The sequence below is a fragment of the Vicugna pacos genome, chromosome 17, assembly GCF_048564905.1.
Source record: "Vicugna pacos chromosome 17, VicPac4, whole genome shotgun sequence".
NCBI lineage: Eukaryota > Metazoa > Chordata > Mammalia > Artiodactyla > Camelidae > Vicugna > Vicugna pacos.
In genome coordinates this window covers 55,146,929-55,161,467 of record NC_133003.1, presented here as the reverse complement: position 1 = coordinate 55,161,467, position 14,539 = coordinate 55,146,929, and the positions used below count along the sequence as shown (strand labels likewise).

Here is a 14,539-nt window from a genome sequence, read left to right as displayed (position 1 = left end):
TGCAGCTCACCACTCAGGAGGGTGAGCGCTCCCGCCTGCGGATGTGAATGGACCAGCCGCCACCATCCAGCGCTCGGTGCAGGCAGGCCTCACAACCAGGCTCCCTTCGACCGGGTGGGGGTTGGCTGCCTGGCCCCGGCACCCCACGTCTCTGGGACTGCCTGGCCCTCCAGCATTGGGCTCTCGGCATTGCCAGTGGGTCTGAGGAGGCCTCGGTGGGCCGTAGACCGGGATGTCTCCCGTGGGGCTGTGGTCTGCACACCTGCTGGGTCTGCTCCCAGGCCCACAGGGAGGCCGGGCAGGTGTGAAGGTGGGTGTGTAAAGTTTGATTTGGCAGGTCGGTGTGAAGCTGCGGGGGTGGCGTGGGCAGTTCTGTCTCAGTGGCCTCCATTCCGCTGGCTGTGCCCTTTCTGTAAAGCCAGCCTGTCCCCTGCGCCCCCACCACCCTGCATCACGGTGGGAAGGTGGGCTCGCAGTCTCCGGTTGTAGGATTATTTTTCCAGAACAAGTGCAGGTACATAGGCCTGGATTCTGACAGCCACCCCGAGGGCTTCTCTGAGCCCGTCGGCTGAGAACCGTGTTCGGCCAGGCCTGTTCCCGGGCAGCTTGGCTTCCCGTGTCCACCGTCTGAGGGCAGAGGGCCGGGGTCTTGCATGCTGAGGCAGCCCCAGCTTTGGTGGAGGCTGCAAGGCTGGAGGCCCTCCCCTGCGTCCCTCCCGAGGAGGGGCTTGTGTGCCGTGAGCCGGGCTCTGCTGCTCTGGGCCCAGCGTCAGCTGCAGCCTGGAGCCGGGTGGGGACCGGCGGGGACACGTGGAGGCCAGTCGGCCATGCCTTCCCAGTCAGTGCGCCTTAGCCCCGGCCTCCGAGTGGATTGAGGTCATAGTTGGTCAAGATATTTTTAAAATACATTTTTTTGAGGTGTAACAGGAATTCAGTGACTTCAGGTCAGCAGTAGAGTGCACTTTTGCCCAGGTGTGCTCGCCACCTGGATGAAGATGCGGTCCCTTCTGTAGCCGCGAGGCTCCCTTGACATCCTCCTGGTCGGCACTGCCCGCGTACGACACGGCCCTGCTCAGCCACCGTGGGTCGGGCTGCCCTCCTGCACATGGCGTGCACTTTCCTTCCATGTCCTGGTCAGCAGTGGTTTCCTCGTTTCCGACGCTGGGTGGGAATCCTCTGTCTGCAGAGACCACCGCGCACTGACCGACGTGCGGGGGCCATGTCGTGTGTCCAGTCGGGGACTCTGATGAGTGGTGCTGTGACGGGTGTTCTCGTGCGTGTGTTTTGTGGACATGCCGCTGTCTCTGTGGGGTGTCTGCCCAGAAGCCCAGTGGCCCACTCGCTTTCTAAGGCGCTTGTGCCAGCGCACATTTCCTCCCGGAGGGTGTGGGCGCTCCGGGGCCCCGCGTCTTGTGGCCATGTCTTGCTGCCCCCTGTTTCATTTGCACTGCTCAGCTACAGAAGCACGGGTTGGAATCTGCGTTTCCTGATGGAGGTTGAGCCCCTTTCACATGTTCCTTGGCCATTTAGACGACCCTTTGTGAACTGTCACTTCAGATCTTTTGCTCATTAAAAAAAAAATTGGGTTGTGTTTTTCTATCAGTTTGTAGGAGTTCTTTATATGTTTCGCATCGAGTCCTTTGCCGAAAATACGTAATGCGGGTTCCCTCTCCCGGGCTGGGGCCTACACTTCACTCTCGGTAATCGCTTGCTGAGTCCCGTTTATCACACTCCTTTTACGTTTAATCCTTTACGTTTCCTGCTTAGAACCTCTTGGCCTCCACTGTGGTCATGAAGATACTTGTCGTTGTTCACTGTTTGCTTCCAGAAGCACTTAAAAAACCCAGCCTTTTGTGGATGTAAATCACATTCCGTGAGGTTCACGCTTTTAAGGTGTACTAGTTATTATTTTTAGTATAGTCGTAGAATTCTGCAGGCATCACCTCTGATTCTAGAACGGTTCACACCGTCCCCCCAGGCCGTCACCACTAGCAGTGGCTCCCTGGTGCCCGGCCCCTGGAAACCGTCCATCTAGTCTCTGCATCTGTGGTTGCCTGTTCTGGACATTTCACAAATGGAGTCGGTAACACACGGCCTTTGTGTCTGGCTTCTTTAACTGAGCGTAGTTTTCAAAGTTCATTGTAGTGTGGCGTGCATCAGTCAGTGTCTCATTCCTTTTTATGGCTGAGTAACACTCCACTGTGTGGGTGGACCACATCCTGTCTGTTCATCAGCTGATGGCATTTGGCTTCCTGTGAGTAACGCTTGTAAGAACACTCACAAATGAGGTCTTGTGGGACATGTGTTTTCAGTTCCCCTGTACTGTCGTTACCTGGTAGGATCACCTTCCACCCTTGAGGTCCGGCCAGACTCTTCCAGAGCGGCCGCAGCACTGTGTGTCCCCAGCAGTGTGAGGGCCCCTCCGGATCCCTCCTGACGACGGCCACTCTGGTGGGTGTGAGTGGCGCCTCTGCGGGGCTTTGGCTTCTGTTTCCCCGGTGGTCAGTGATGCCCAGCGTCTTCATGGCTTCCTGGCCTCTGTGTGTCTTCTTTGAAGAGATGTCTGTTTAGACCCTTTGCCCTGTTAGCTTACTTACCCTTTTCCTTTTGAGTTGTCGGAGCCCTTCATGCATTCTGGACGCGAGTCTCTTAGGAGATGCACGATTTGCAGACACTTCCACCCGCTCTGAGGGTGCCTTTTCACTTTCGTGATGGTGTCCCTTGAAACACAGGATTTTTCCGTTTTGATGAACTTCAGCGTATGTTTTTTCTTTAGTTGTTATGCTTTTGGTGTCATAGCTAAGATCCACTGCCAAACTGAAAATCACGGAGATCAACCCCTGCATTTTCTCCTAAGGATACTCTAGTCTTAGCTCTGAAAGTTAGGTCTCTGACCATGTTAAGTTTCTCTCTGTGGTGTGAGGTAGGAGACCAGCGTCCTTTGCACGTGGATGTCCTGGTATGTTCGCATCATCAGTTGAGAGACGTTCCTTCCCCATCGAGTGGACTTGGCACGCGTGTTGAAATCAGTTGACTGCAAGTGTAAGGGTTTGTTTCTGGACTCTGCATCCATCCCTCTGTCTGTACGTCTGTCAGCACCATGCCGTCTCGCTGCCTCGGCGTCGCTGTGGGTTTGAAGTCAAGAGATGTGAATCCTCTAACTTTGTTCTTTTCCCGACTCCTTTGACTGTTGGGGTCCCTCGAGATTCTGTGTGGATTTTCAGATGGATTTTGATGGTTCTGCAGAAGAGAAGAGGCGGCTGAGATTTTGATAGAGACTGCACTGATACTGTGTTTCAATTTTAAAAGATCGTTCTCATTCAGGTCTCTAGTCCATGGTGAGTTAGATTTTGTGTGAGGTGTCGCGTGGGGGTCGTCTACTAGACAGGCCCTTCTTCCCCCACCGTTCAGCCGGGGGACCGCTGTCATTGGTCGCATGGCTGTGCGGGAGGCGGCAGCTCTGGCCTCTGTTCTGCTCGGCCGTCCCCCCGCCCCCCGTCTCCCCGCGTGTCCGTCCCCCCGTCCCCCGTCTCCCCACGTGTCTGTCCCCCCGCCCCCCGTCTCCCCACGTGTCTGTCTCCAGGCCTCTCGGCCGTGTCTCCTGGGTTTCTGTGCAGGGGTCCCAGACCTTTCTGGCAGATCCCTTCCTGTGTGCTTTATGCTTTTCGATGTGAACGAACGTGGTATTGGTTTTCACTCCGTCTCACCTATTTTGTATTTATTTCTGTATTTATGTGTAGGAACAGGGTTAGTTTTTATAAACTGACCTTGCCTTCTGCAGCCCTCATAAACTTGCCTCTCGGTTCACGTACTGCTGTGTGGTTTGCTCACGTGTTCTGCCCACAGTCGTGTCCGCCGAGTGTCGTGGCAGGTTTACTCTTCCCTTCCCAGCTCAAAGGTGGGAATTCTTTAAAAGTTCACTTCTCCTCTTGACTCTTTGCACTGGCTGTGCCTCCAGGGCAGCTGTGACTAGAAATGGTCGCCATGGGCGGTGCAGCCTTGGCTGAGGACGGAGGGGAGGACGGGCAGCATTTCACCGCCAGTGCGACGTCAGTGCGGGATTTCGCAGGGACTCTGCCAGGTCTCTGTGCTAAGCTGCTGAGTTTCGTTGTGACTGCGCGTTGAATTTTACCGATGCCTTCCTGAGCCTGCTCGTGACCGTGCGTCCCCTTCGTTCCACTGATGTGGTGAGTTGTGACCGGCTGTTTCAAAGCCAAGATGACTGGGGTGAACTCTAGTGCAGTGGCGCTTGTCCTTGCTGGGAACGGCTCTGACAGCCCCTTCCGGGCCACGGCCGCACGTCCACTCCCACCTGGGCCTGGTTTGTGCAGAAGAGCCTGGGGGATCCCACCAGGGCCTCATGGTGGGGGGAGCCGAGAGTTCTCGGGGGCCCATGGGGAGGACACCTCGACTGGGGGCTCCGGGAGGGACCTGCAGGGTGAGGCTTGTCAACAAGTAGAGGATGTTGGGGTGGGGGGCAGCGGGGTGGGGGGCAGCGGGGTGGGGGGCACCCAGCAGGGAGAGGCGGGACCGGAGAGGGACTGAATGAGACTGGGTGTGAGCGGGAACCGCATATTCAGGCATCGAAAGCCGTTTTAAAGATAACTTGGACTTGATTCCCTGCACTTGTGACTCCACCGAAGGCTCCTCCTTGGGCGTGTGTTTCGGGAGCTGGCTCTCGCTGCAGGCGCTGTGAAGCGTGTTCCCGAGTGGAGCGGGGCTGGGGGCTGGGGGCTGGGGTGGGGGGCAGCTCCCAGCTGTGAGGCCGGAGCAGGTCCTGAGCCAGGACGCTGGGGATTAGGCGAAGCTGGGTGTGGAGCCTGTGGTGGGAACATGTCGGCGCTGGTGAGCGATGAGAAGTGGGGGGAGCTGCAGTGGAAGCAGGAGTGGGGCCTTGACTGCCCCCACCCCCGCCCTGGCTGCAGCAACCCCCGGAGCGCCTCCCCGCAGCCTCAGCCCTCGGTGCCTCAGGGCCGGGCCGGGGAAGAGACTGGTCCGAGTTTGGGGCAGGTTCCCACTGCGCTGGTGCCGCTCCCAGTGCGTCTCCTCGCGGGGGAGCTGCGCCCTCCCCTCTGGGGCAGTGCTGTCCTCCGTGTACGACCGGTGCCTGCGCCCCGACGCCACCCAGGTTCTTGGGTGGGAAACCGCAGGAACCAGCTCACCTGAATGAAAGGGCGTGCGTTGGCGGGATCCTGGTGACCCCAGACCTGGTCACCCTACAGTCTGGATGGGGCCGGACACTGGCTGTTTTCACCTCTGGTGCCTCTGCTCCGGTGCCCTTTCCCAGAAGAGAGCGCGCCTCCTCCCAGGTGGCCGCCCACCCCTGCGACACCCGCTGCATCTCCTGCTCCCTCCCTCGGGCCCAGCAGGAGGTGATCAGCTCTGTTGGTCTCCCTCAAACCCACGTGTGACTTGGTTGGTTTTCTCTGTTGTTTGCTTTCTGGGTCGTTGCTTTCCACTCCTGCTTTTATTATTCCCTTTCTTCCACTTGCTTTGGCTTTAATTGCCTGGTTTTGTTTGTTTTCCCAGCGTCTGAGGGTGGACCGCGGATCGTGGACGGGGCGTCCACGATCCACCTGTAAGCCGTCAGGTTCCCTCTGGTGACCGTTTCAGCGCGCAGGGTGGGTGGGCCGGGGGCACCGGAGGTGTGGGCAGATTCACCTGCAGGACTGGGGCTCTTCCTTTGGGGGCCTCCCCTCACTCTCCACCATACCCCGAACACAGATTTCTGATTTTCTCTGGTTTCTGGATAAGTTCTCGGGAAAACCTAGCAACACGGTGTCCCACAGGCTCCTGCCTGTGTTCGTCGTCCTCTGGGGCCTCCGGGGGGTCTTTGGAACTTTGTCCGGAGCTCACCAGGGCAGTCGGCCAGGAGGAGCCATTCAGCCACGTGGGCAGTTAGCCTCCCACTGTGCCGCCTCTGTCACTGGCCGTGGGTCTCCAGCTGACTGTGGGGGCCAGATGCAGGGTTCCCCCCCGGCTCAGCTGCCCCCGTGAGCTGAGACCCCCACCCTGTTGACCCTCAGACCTGGCTCTCCAGCCCCCCCACACACACCGCCTAGCTGTGAACGCATTCCTCCTGGTCTGTAGTCTCCCTCCTTAGACGCCTCGTCCGGGTCACAACCAGCCAGTGCCACCTCCTCTCTGAATTTTCTCAGCCTCCTGAGGCCTGGCGCCTGGTCTCCTCCTCGGGCACCCTGTGTGGTACTTCAAGTGCTGTCTCTCTCCCCGGCTGAGGTAGTGGTGGCAACCTTGTCTGTGGTCCAGCCTGGGGCCCAGCTGGTCACTCGGGTCGACAGGAGGTTGGTCAGCAGAGGGCGGGCCTGGGGCCGGGGGCTGCCTTCCCTTGTTGGCTTCTGCTGGGCTCGCCAGACGTACCCTGCATCCACCGGGCCGAGAAGCTGGTCTGCGGTCAGTAGGTCAACTTCTGACTCATTCAAGAGAGGGGAGACCTCAGCAAGCCTGAGGAGGCCGGCAGGTCGGCCACCCGTACCCCCAGCCCTGCCATCAGGAAGGAGAGTGTTTGGCCTGATGTCGGGGTGCGCTTGACCCTGGTGAGAGGTGGCTGTGGGACACGCTTGTGAGGGGCTCCCTTTGGGGGTGTCGGAGCTGCCTCTGTTTTGGGACCTTCCTGCAGGAAGGATGGGAAGCGTGGTAAGTGCTCTTCGAAGGTCTATAAGAACACGAGGCCAACAGGTGTTGACCAAGAAGAGGGAAAGGGCCTTAGGACTTGTGCTCTCGTGACCGGGGGCTTTTCCCGTGTGACTCTTAGTGCTCGCTGCGGCGAGAGGGGGAACAGAGGCACCGAGGGCCGGGCCGCATTCCCACAGCCCACGCGTGGCAGGTGCCGCAGAGGGGCTGTCTGGCTGGAGGACCTGGATGCGGAGCTGAGGTGTCTGCTGGCTTGTGGTGGCACCTGGACAGATGCTTCCGTGTCCCCTTCCCTCGTCTGTGCCAGGCTGACTGCCAGCAGCGGGGCCACCCGGAGCTTCAGGACCGTGTCCTGCATGTCCTGGCCCGTGCGCGTGTCTGGAGGCTGCTTCTGAGCATCTGTGGAGTGAAGTTGCGGGGGCCCCCCCTGCACACATGAGCTGCTGGCCTCCTGCTGGGGCTCAGCACCGTGAAGTCCGCAGGGCGGACTCGACAGGGAGAAGGTCTTCTCTCTCCCCTTCACCAAGAGGAGGAGGCAGGGCGGCTGGAGGATCTGTGGTCCCTGGTCACTGTTGTCCCCACCTTGTGATGCGCCCGGGGCAGAACTCATGTGGCAGGTCCTGGTGGCCTGACCTGTTCAGGGTGCCTGTGTGGGGACCAGAATGGCCAGAGCCAGCCAAGTTAGGGCCCCCGCAGGCCTGGGAGAGGGACGACGGGCTGTGCGGGGAGGCTCCCCCTGCCATGGTGTGCGGTGTGGGTGGGGTGGGGAGAATCCTCTCCCCCGCCTTTCACTTCCTGGACGTCACTTAGGTCCAGCAGTCAGGCCCGCCCTCCAGTTGTGCTGAGTGCCCCTCCAGGGGTGAAAGTTCAGCGGGCCAGAAAAGGCACAGAGACACGGTCCCCACAGGTGTGAAGTAGTCAGTCCCTGGCACGTGTGGGCACACACACGTGTGCCCACACATGCCCGCACAGATGTGCACCGGTGCACACTCCTTCCGGCTCTGAGCAGAGTGGAAGCCCTGCGCTCACTCCTGGGACCCTCTCTTAAGGGGCCGCGGGGGCAGGCGGTTTCCTTCTGGGACCGGGGTGCACACTGCACTTTCTGGGGACATCTTGCCTCCTTCCTTGGCCTGGGCGCCGAAGCCTCTGGGTCTTTCCAGAAACTCGACAACTCTCTGAAGGGTGGAGGATTGTGCTGTCACAGACGGGGCAGACGTGCTGGGTCTGGCGATGGCTGAACAGCGGCAGCTTCTAGAGGAACTGACCTGGGGCCTCATCGTGGTGCTTCTCTGCCGGAGGACTTCTGGGAGCGTGGCTCCGGGTTGGACGACCCTGAGCTCTGGCCCCGCCCTGCTGTTGTGCAACTGTGGGAGTTCAGGGTCTTCACCGGCATCCACGCGTGGACGTGGCAGTGATGGTGACTGGCTCTCTGTTGGGAGTAAGGAGGGGGCCTCCTGAGGAGGCTCCTGGAGGTCACAGGGTGGCTTGGGGCTGAGCTGTGCGTCTGACAACTTGCACGTGTAAGCGTACGTCATCACGCGTGTGCGCTGCCTGCCCGCCGGGTTCCGTGCCAGACACACAGAAGGGACTCAGCTCCTCCCATGAATCCCCATGTTTGCAGAGGGATCAGTGGATCGCGTAGTATGATAACAGTTAGAATTTCTAATTATAAAACGTGTTTAAGTGTAACAGGAGCACAGGTGGGAGAAATAGTTGTTTGGATGAGAGGGAAGAAGATGCTGCAGTCAGGCCTCGACTGCAGCCTTGGAAACCAGCCGCGGCTACCGAGGGCAGAGGGGACGGGTGGGAGGGATGCTGGGGGCTGAGACTCGGGGGCGTGGCTGTCAGGGCCCGAGCCAGGCGCGCCCCCACCAGTCTTCCCACTTAGAAGCAGGGCAGCACCCCCGCTGCCCCGACCCAGGCGGGATTGCGGAGGGGCTGCCGGAGGGCTGGACTGGGGCCAGGACAGTCGAAGCCCACGGAGCATGTGGGCAGGGCCTTGGAGAGTCTGCAGGGCTGGCAGGCAGGATGTGGGAATAGGCACTTCTGGCAAAGGACAGTAGGAGCCAAAGGAAGCGCCGTGTCTGCGGAGCCGAGGCGGGTTCTAGAAGGGCGGTGCAGGGCCTCATCCCCGTGGCCCCCGAGGGCCAGGCAGGGCTTACGGGTGGGCCTGCAGTCTGAGCAGCGTTCTGATTGCCCCTGCGTGATGGCTCGTCTCTGGGAGGCGCCAGGGCCCCTGGCCGGCCCCGGAGGCTGTTCCGAGCTCTCGGGGGAGGGGGAGGAGGGGGACAGTGCTGCCCAGAGCCCAGTCTCTCTGAGAGGCACCAAACACAGCCCCTGCCTGCTGAAGGTCACGGTCGTGGGCGTGACCTGGGCCCAGCCGCCTGCTTCTCCGACTGCTTCACCGCAGGGTGTGCTGCAGAACGTCTGAGTGGACGGGGAGGGCGGCTCTGGAATCCTCGGCACCAGGAGCCCCCGTCCCACCAGCGCTGCCCTCTGACCCGGAGCTGGGCTGTCCCCTCACGTGGTGTTGGAGCCGTGGCTCTGAACTCTGGTACTTGCAGCCGTGTGAAAAGCAGCCGACAGCAAGTCGAACGGTGCGCCTCCCTCCCCAGCTCCGTCTTTCCATCCTGCAGATCTGAGCTCGGGGAGCACACTGCCCAGCTCTGCTTACGTCCAGTGGCGCCTGGTTCCCTGCTCTCGGGCCAGGTTCCTTTCTCTGTCGCTGCTTTCTGCAGGTGCTGGGCTGGGAGGCTGCGTGTTATTTCCTCTGCAAACCTCTCCTTGCTGCCTTCATGCGGCTGTCACGACTGCGCTGATGCTCGGTGCGCCCAGGCCGCCGGTCTTGTTGCGCGGAGCGGTAATCAGGCCATCCTTCTGGGCCGCAGCCTTCCAGTTCGGCGTTTATGAACTGGAGTTAAAAAATAAATAAGTCAGATCGCATCACTCTCCTGCTTAAAGCTCTCCAGTGGCTTCCCCGCTGGTGGAAGAGGCTGCGCTCCTCGGCACAGCCGGGGCCTCCCTCCCGCCTCCCGCGCCGTCCGGGGCCAAGCTGTCGGTACTGCTTCCTCTGTGCCCAAGCGGGTCAGCTGCTTCCCAGGGCGGCCCTCACGCTTGTGTCACCTCCTTGGGGGCCCCCATGGTCACCACCCTCCCCCCCGGGCTGCCGTCTGTCCTGACAGCCCTTCACCACGGCTGGCATCCTCGTCACTCACCAGCTGTGCTCAGCCCTCCGGCCCCCTCATGTGCCCCTCGCTCTGGGAGGGTCTGGGCACCCAAGCCACGAGGCTGGTCTGCGGGCTGCTGGGCTGAGCAGCTGAAGAGTGGACATCAGTGGAGACATTGGTGTGGGGAAGCCAGGCCAGAGCAGGGGTCGTGCAGAGAGGGAGGGGCCGGGCACCTGCGCGGGGGTTGGGGTGGCCCCACCAGGCCGGGCACTCTGCTCGGGGGACGGAGGGCGGTGGGGCTGGAGCCTGAGGTCCCGGCCCCAGGCAGAGGGCTGTCCACGAGGCGCTGACGCCCCACTTCCAGTTTCTCGTAGGGAAGCCGAAGCGTTTTTGTGCAGATGTTCTGGTTTTGTGGATGCTGGTGACTGGGGCGGGTAACCTGAGCCGAGCTGCTCCTGCCCCCGGTTCTTGGGTTCCTTAATCGGTGGAAGCTGACAAGCGGCCAGATGGGAAGTCCACGCCAGGCTCCGCCGCGGCTCGTGCTGCGGCAGCGGGAGCCAGACGGGGAGCGCGTGCCCTGCGCCCTCCCGCGGTGCGGTGGGGGCGGGCTCGGGTGGCCTGCGCCCCCGTGGTGGTCTGTGTGCAGGGGTCACAGCACCTGCTTCTGCTCCCGGCACCTCAGAAGTGGCCGCTGTGTTTTGGCCTTTCTGTGTCTTGGTTTACGCTTAGTCCCTTATGGTTTCTTTGTATCCTGTTGCTGGAGGAGACAGTTGTCCACACGCGAGCACGGCAGGTCCCAGCCTGTCTCAAGCCCACGCCACCTCACAGACCAGAGCAGGACCACGGTTCACAGACCACAAACAGGACTTTCCTTCTGTCCCGACCCAGTGTTTACCCGTCCAGCAAATGCTCCGCGACCTCCCTGAGCTCAGAGCTTCAGACCCAGAGGTGTGGGTCCCTGTCTGCAGTGCCAGGTGCAGAGATCAGGACCGGGACCAAGCAGCCCCTCCTGGCTGGCTGCCCCGGAGGAGCCAGGAACCCTGGCTTTCCCAGGCAGGCGTCCAGTATGGCCCATTAATCCATGTCACTGCTGCTTTTGTTGGCTGGGCCCTGCCATTCCTCCTCATTTCAGGAGACTTCTGTGGTCTCTGCTTTTGTTACAACCAGTGTGACGTGTAGGTGGCATTAAGAGGGAGTGAGGCTGCAGGTGCCTGGGCTCCAGTTGCCCACGGCTTGTTCTCTTCCCTCTCCCATTGTCTCGGCAGCCGTCTGCCCCGGGGCCGGCTCTCCTGTCCCCCGGGCGTGGGCACACAGGTGGGTCTCAGTGCCGCAGCCTGTGTGAGTCCGCGCCTGCAGCTTGCCTGGTGGAAGGCCGTGGGGGCCGCAGAGAGGCCTGCGTGTCTCAGAAGATGGTCTTGTGACAGAACGTTTGTCAGAATTTTCTGAGGCATCAGTGGCTCTTAGAAAACATGCGCCGGGTGATGAGGGGCAGAGCGGGGTCCGAGCTGCCTCTCTTCCTGGCCCCGGGGTGGCTTTGTCAGGGATGCTAGACCAGTGGCCTGGCCTGATTGCTCATGGACTCTGAGCAGCTGGACTTGGTCCTGGGGTCAGCATGCTGCCCGGCTCAAGTCCCCACTCTTCTGGGCTCTGGCCTGGAAGGACCTGTCTGGTGGTCGTGGGGGACCTGCTGCAGCCCTCCTTCCGGGCCGCGCGCACCTGTCTGAGCTGACTTAGGAGGGGAGGGGAGCTGCCTTCTCCAGGGACACTTTTTCCTCCGGACCCAGAGCAGACACGTGGTGCATCCCAGGGCCCCCACGTTAAGGGGACGTGGCCGCAAGCTCTCGGCCACCCTCCCAGGGACCACAGCTCAGAGACATCACACACCCCATCCTGAGTCTTAAGCGTTGTTGGAGCCAGAGTTTGAGCGTCTCTCTTCCTAAAGACTAGCACCCTCCCCTCCCTCAACCTTCTTGTAGGAGCGCCATTCTTTATTGTTTCAGCAGATGTTTACCACGTGGCCCTGGGGACAGAGCCGTAAACACAGAACCTTCCTGACCTCCAGGAGCTTACAGTCTGGGCGGGGAGCAAGTCTAGACCGGGGTCGCTGGTGGGAAGCGGCAGATTTAACACTCAGATCTAGTTTTTTCTGCCTCCAAAGCCTGCTCACCTGACCCCGACTCTATACCGTCTTTTAAAGTAGAGCACATCGCCTAGCTGAAGGAAGGGGTAGGGGGCGCATTTGGACCCTTCACGGCAGGGGTGGTCATATCCCTCAGGTCTCTTTCTGCGGGTGTGACTGCTGCCTTGTGACTCCAAGAAACGCCACCTGGAGCTTGTTGGAGTGTGTTAACTGCGGCCCATCCCAAAGTGATAATTTAGAATCTGTACTTCATCAGAATCCCAACTGAATGCGCTTTAAAACGTCTGAGGAGCTGTTGTACGATGTCTCAGTGGCACCCAGTTTAGTGATTAGCCAGTGATTTTACGTTACCCAGACACGCGGTCCAGGGTAGGGTGATGTGGGTCCGAGCGCCGTGAGGCTGGTGAGCTGTACCCCTAGCCCCACGCCTGTGTGGCCAGGAGCAAGTCCCTTTGCCTGAGTCTTTTTTGAAAACACTGCACTTAGGACCGTTAAGTTACTCTCGGTCACGGCATTTGCTACATCACACTGTTTTTGACTGTAGATCTTGTGTTCTTAGAATTTTGAAATTTCTCTAATTATTTTCTCTTAGCCTGTGTGTCACGTAGGAAGGCATGTCATGAAACCCATTTTTAACTTTCTCATCATTGACTTGTAATTTAATTACATTGTCATCCGAGGAGTGGTCCGCGTGACACTGCCACACTGAAGTTTGCTCGTTTATCCTCGTGGGCGGGCCCAGGAAGAGGGGTTGACTTTGCAAGTGTCCCGGTCAGCTCTGAAGAGAATGCAAGCATTTATTCCACGTGGGAATAGAGATTCTCGAAAGACGTTTACTGGTTCACTCTTGCTAATTTTAGTATCCAAATCTTCTAAGTCCTTACCAACATTTTCTCTGCAGTCCTAGGAGAGGAGCATTAGACATGCCACCGATAAGTGTGGTAACGCGCAGGTCTTCTGTACAGCGCTCTTCAGCACGTTAAGGAAGTCTCCTTCTGCTACTGGTTTGCCGGAGGTTTTTTTTGGATAAATGGGTGTTGTATTTTGTCAAATGCTGTTCCTGCATCTGTTTGAGGTTGGCGTGTGACTTTTCCTCCTTTTGTTTGTTAATGTGGCATGTGGGTGATTTTTGTACATTAAAGCTACCTTGGACTCCTGGTAGAAATCCCTGCTGATCATGTGGTGTCATCTTTTTCACGTATCGATGGACTTGGTTTGCTAATTGTTTAGTTAAGGATTTTGGGGCACCCCTGCTGCTGGAGCTCAGAGCCTGAGACGGGCAGGATGTGGTCCCAGAGGACAGCTAGGCACTTCCAGACCGCGTGGTGACCAGGCCCTGCTCCCCCCTCGTAGCTCTGAGCTCTGGGCTGGTCACTTAAGCCCCTCTGTCCCGTCGTCTGTGATGGGGTCACAGTGACCCTGCCCGCCTCCCAGGGATGGTGGGCAGCATGTGGCCCTCAGCAGGGTGGTGGTTCTGCGGTGTCCTCCCTTGACGGTGCGTGGTGGCACCGCAGTGGGGGGTGACCCCACACAGCGCAGGTTTCCCTTCGTAAGTCTGCATCGTTGCAGCCCCAGTCCAGCCCCCTGCTGCCCGGCTGACAGCTGACATGGGCTCTGTTCTCTTCCCAGGCCAAGGAGCTGGAGAGCCGGGAGGCAGAGCTGAGACGCCGCGATGCCTTCTACAAGGAGCAGCTGGGGCGCCTGGAGAAGCAGGTGAGCTGGTCCCGCAGGTGGAGCCCACACCTCCGTCGCCAGCCCTGCTGCTGTTTGGGAAGGAGCGACAACGGCGTGACCTCCACTGTGAACACGTGTAACCTCGTGTCGCTGACATGCTCCTGGGCGTTGGGAGGTCGGAGGCACCATCTCTGTTTTCCTGAGGTTGAGCCTTCAAAGTGGGTGAGACTCAGACACAGATGGCCTGCCCTTGCCTGAGCGACTTGTGAAAACTCACTGGGGGACTTGCTTACTTTTGGGGGTGATTTAGTCTGTTGATCGTGGCAGTTTTCAAAGAAACGGCTTAAAACATGGATGGGGATGGTTGGCAGGTTAAAACACATGGTTCTCCCTCTGCCGAGGTGGTGGCCGCAGGACCCCAGCTGCCGGCTGTCGCTAGCAGGCCCGGGAGCCACGGTGTGGAGCTTTGAAGTTGAGGGCCTGCTCGAGGGCTTGGCTCCCGCAGGCTCTTCTGGGGCTGGTCACCCTGGAGCCAGGCAGCAGGGGCGGGACGGGCTGCTCCTGCTCCCAGTCACCACCCCCGTGTGCCCCTGCCACGTTCAGGCAGTGCCAGACCTGTGAGGTGTGCCATGCGGAGGGAGGCCCCTGTGGCCCTGGCTACCTGCAGCTGTGACAATGACCGTGACCTGAGCCCGCGGCGGGGGCAGCCCTGACAGCAGTGGTCCTGTGGGCCCGTCCTCTCTGGGTCTGGCTCCTGGAAGTGTCTGGGGTGGGGCGGTGAGAGGGACATGGCCTCGGGGCGTTTCCTCCTCCCTAAGCCAGTGGGGGAAGGAGCGTCCCTGGCTGGGCCCCCTTCGTCGCCCTTCCCCTCTGTCCCAGGTCAGTCCTCACTCCACATGCAGGCGCC

General features: G+C 60.0%; 1 protein-coding gene across 1 annotated transcript in view; it reads left to right on the top strand.

Moving 5' to 3' along the window:
• Window positions 1-14,539, top strand: part of CHCHD6 (coiled-coil-helix-coiled-coil-helix domain containing 6) — a 119,324-nt gene that overhangs the window by 61,909 nt on the left and 42,876 nt on the right. Inside the window, exon 5 of the mRNA XM_072942015.1 lies at window positions 13,588-13,671. Coding sequence (XP_072798116.1) covers window positions 13,588-13,671 — 84 coding nt within the window. The remainder of the gene's footprint in view (window positions 1-13,587; window positions 13,672-14,539) is intronic.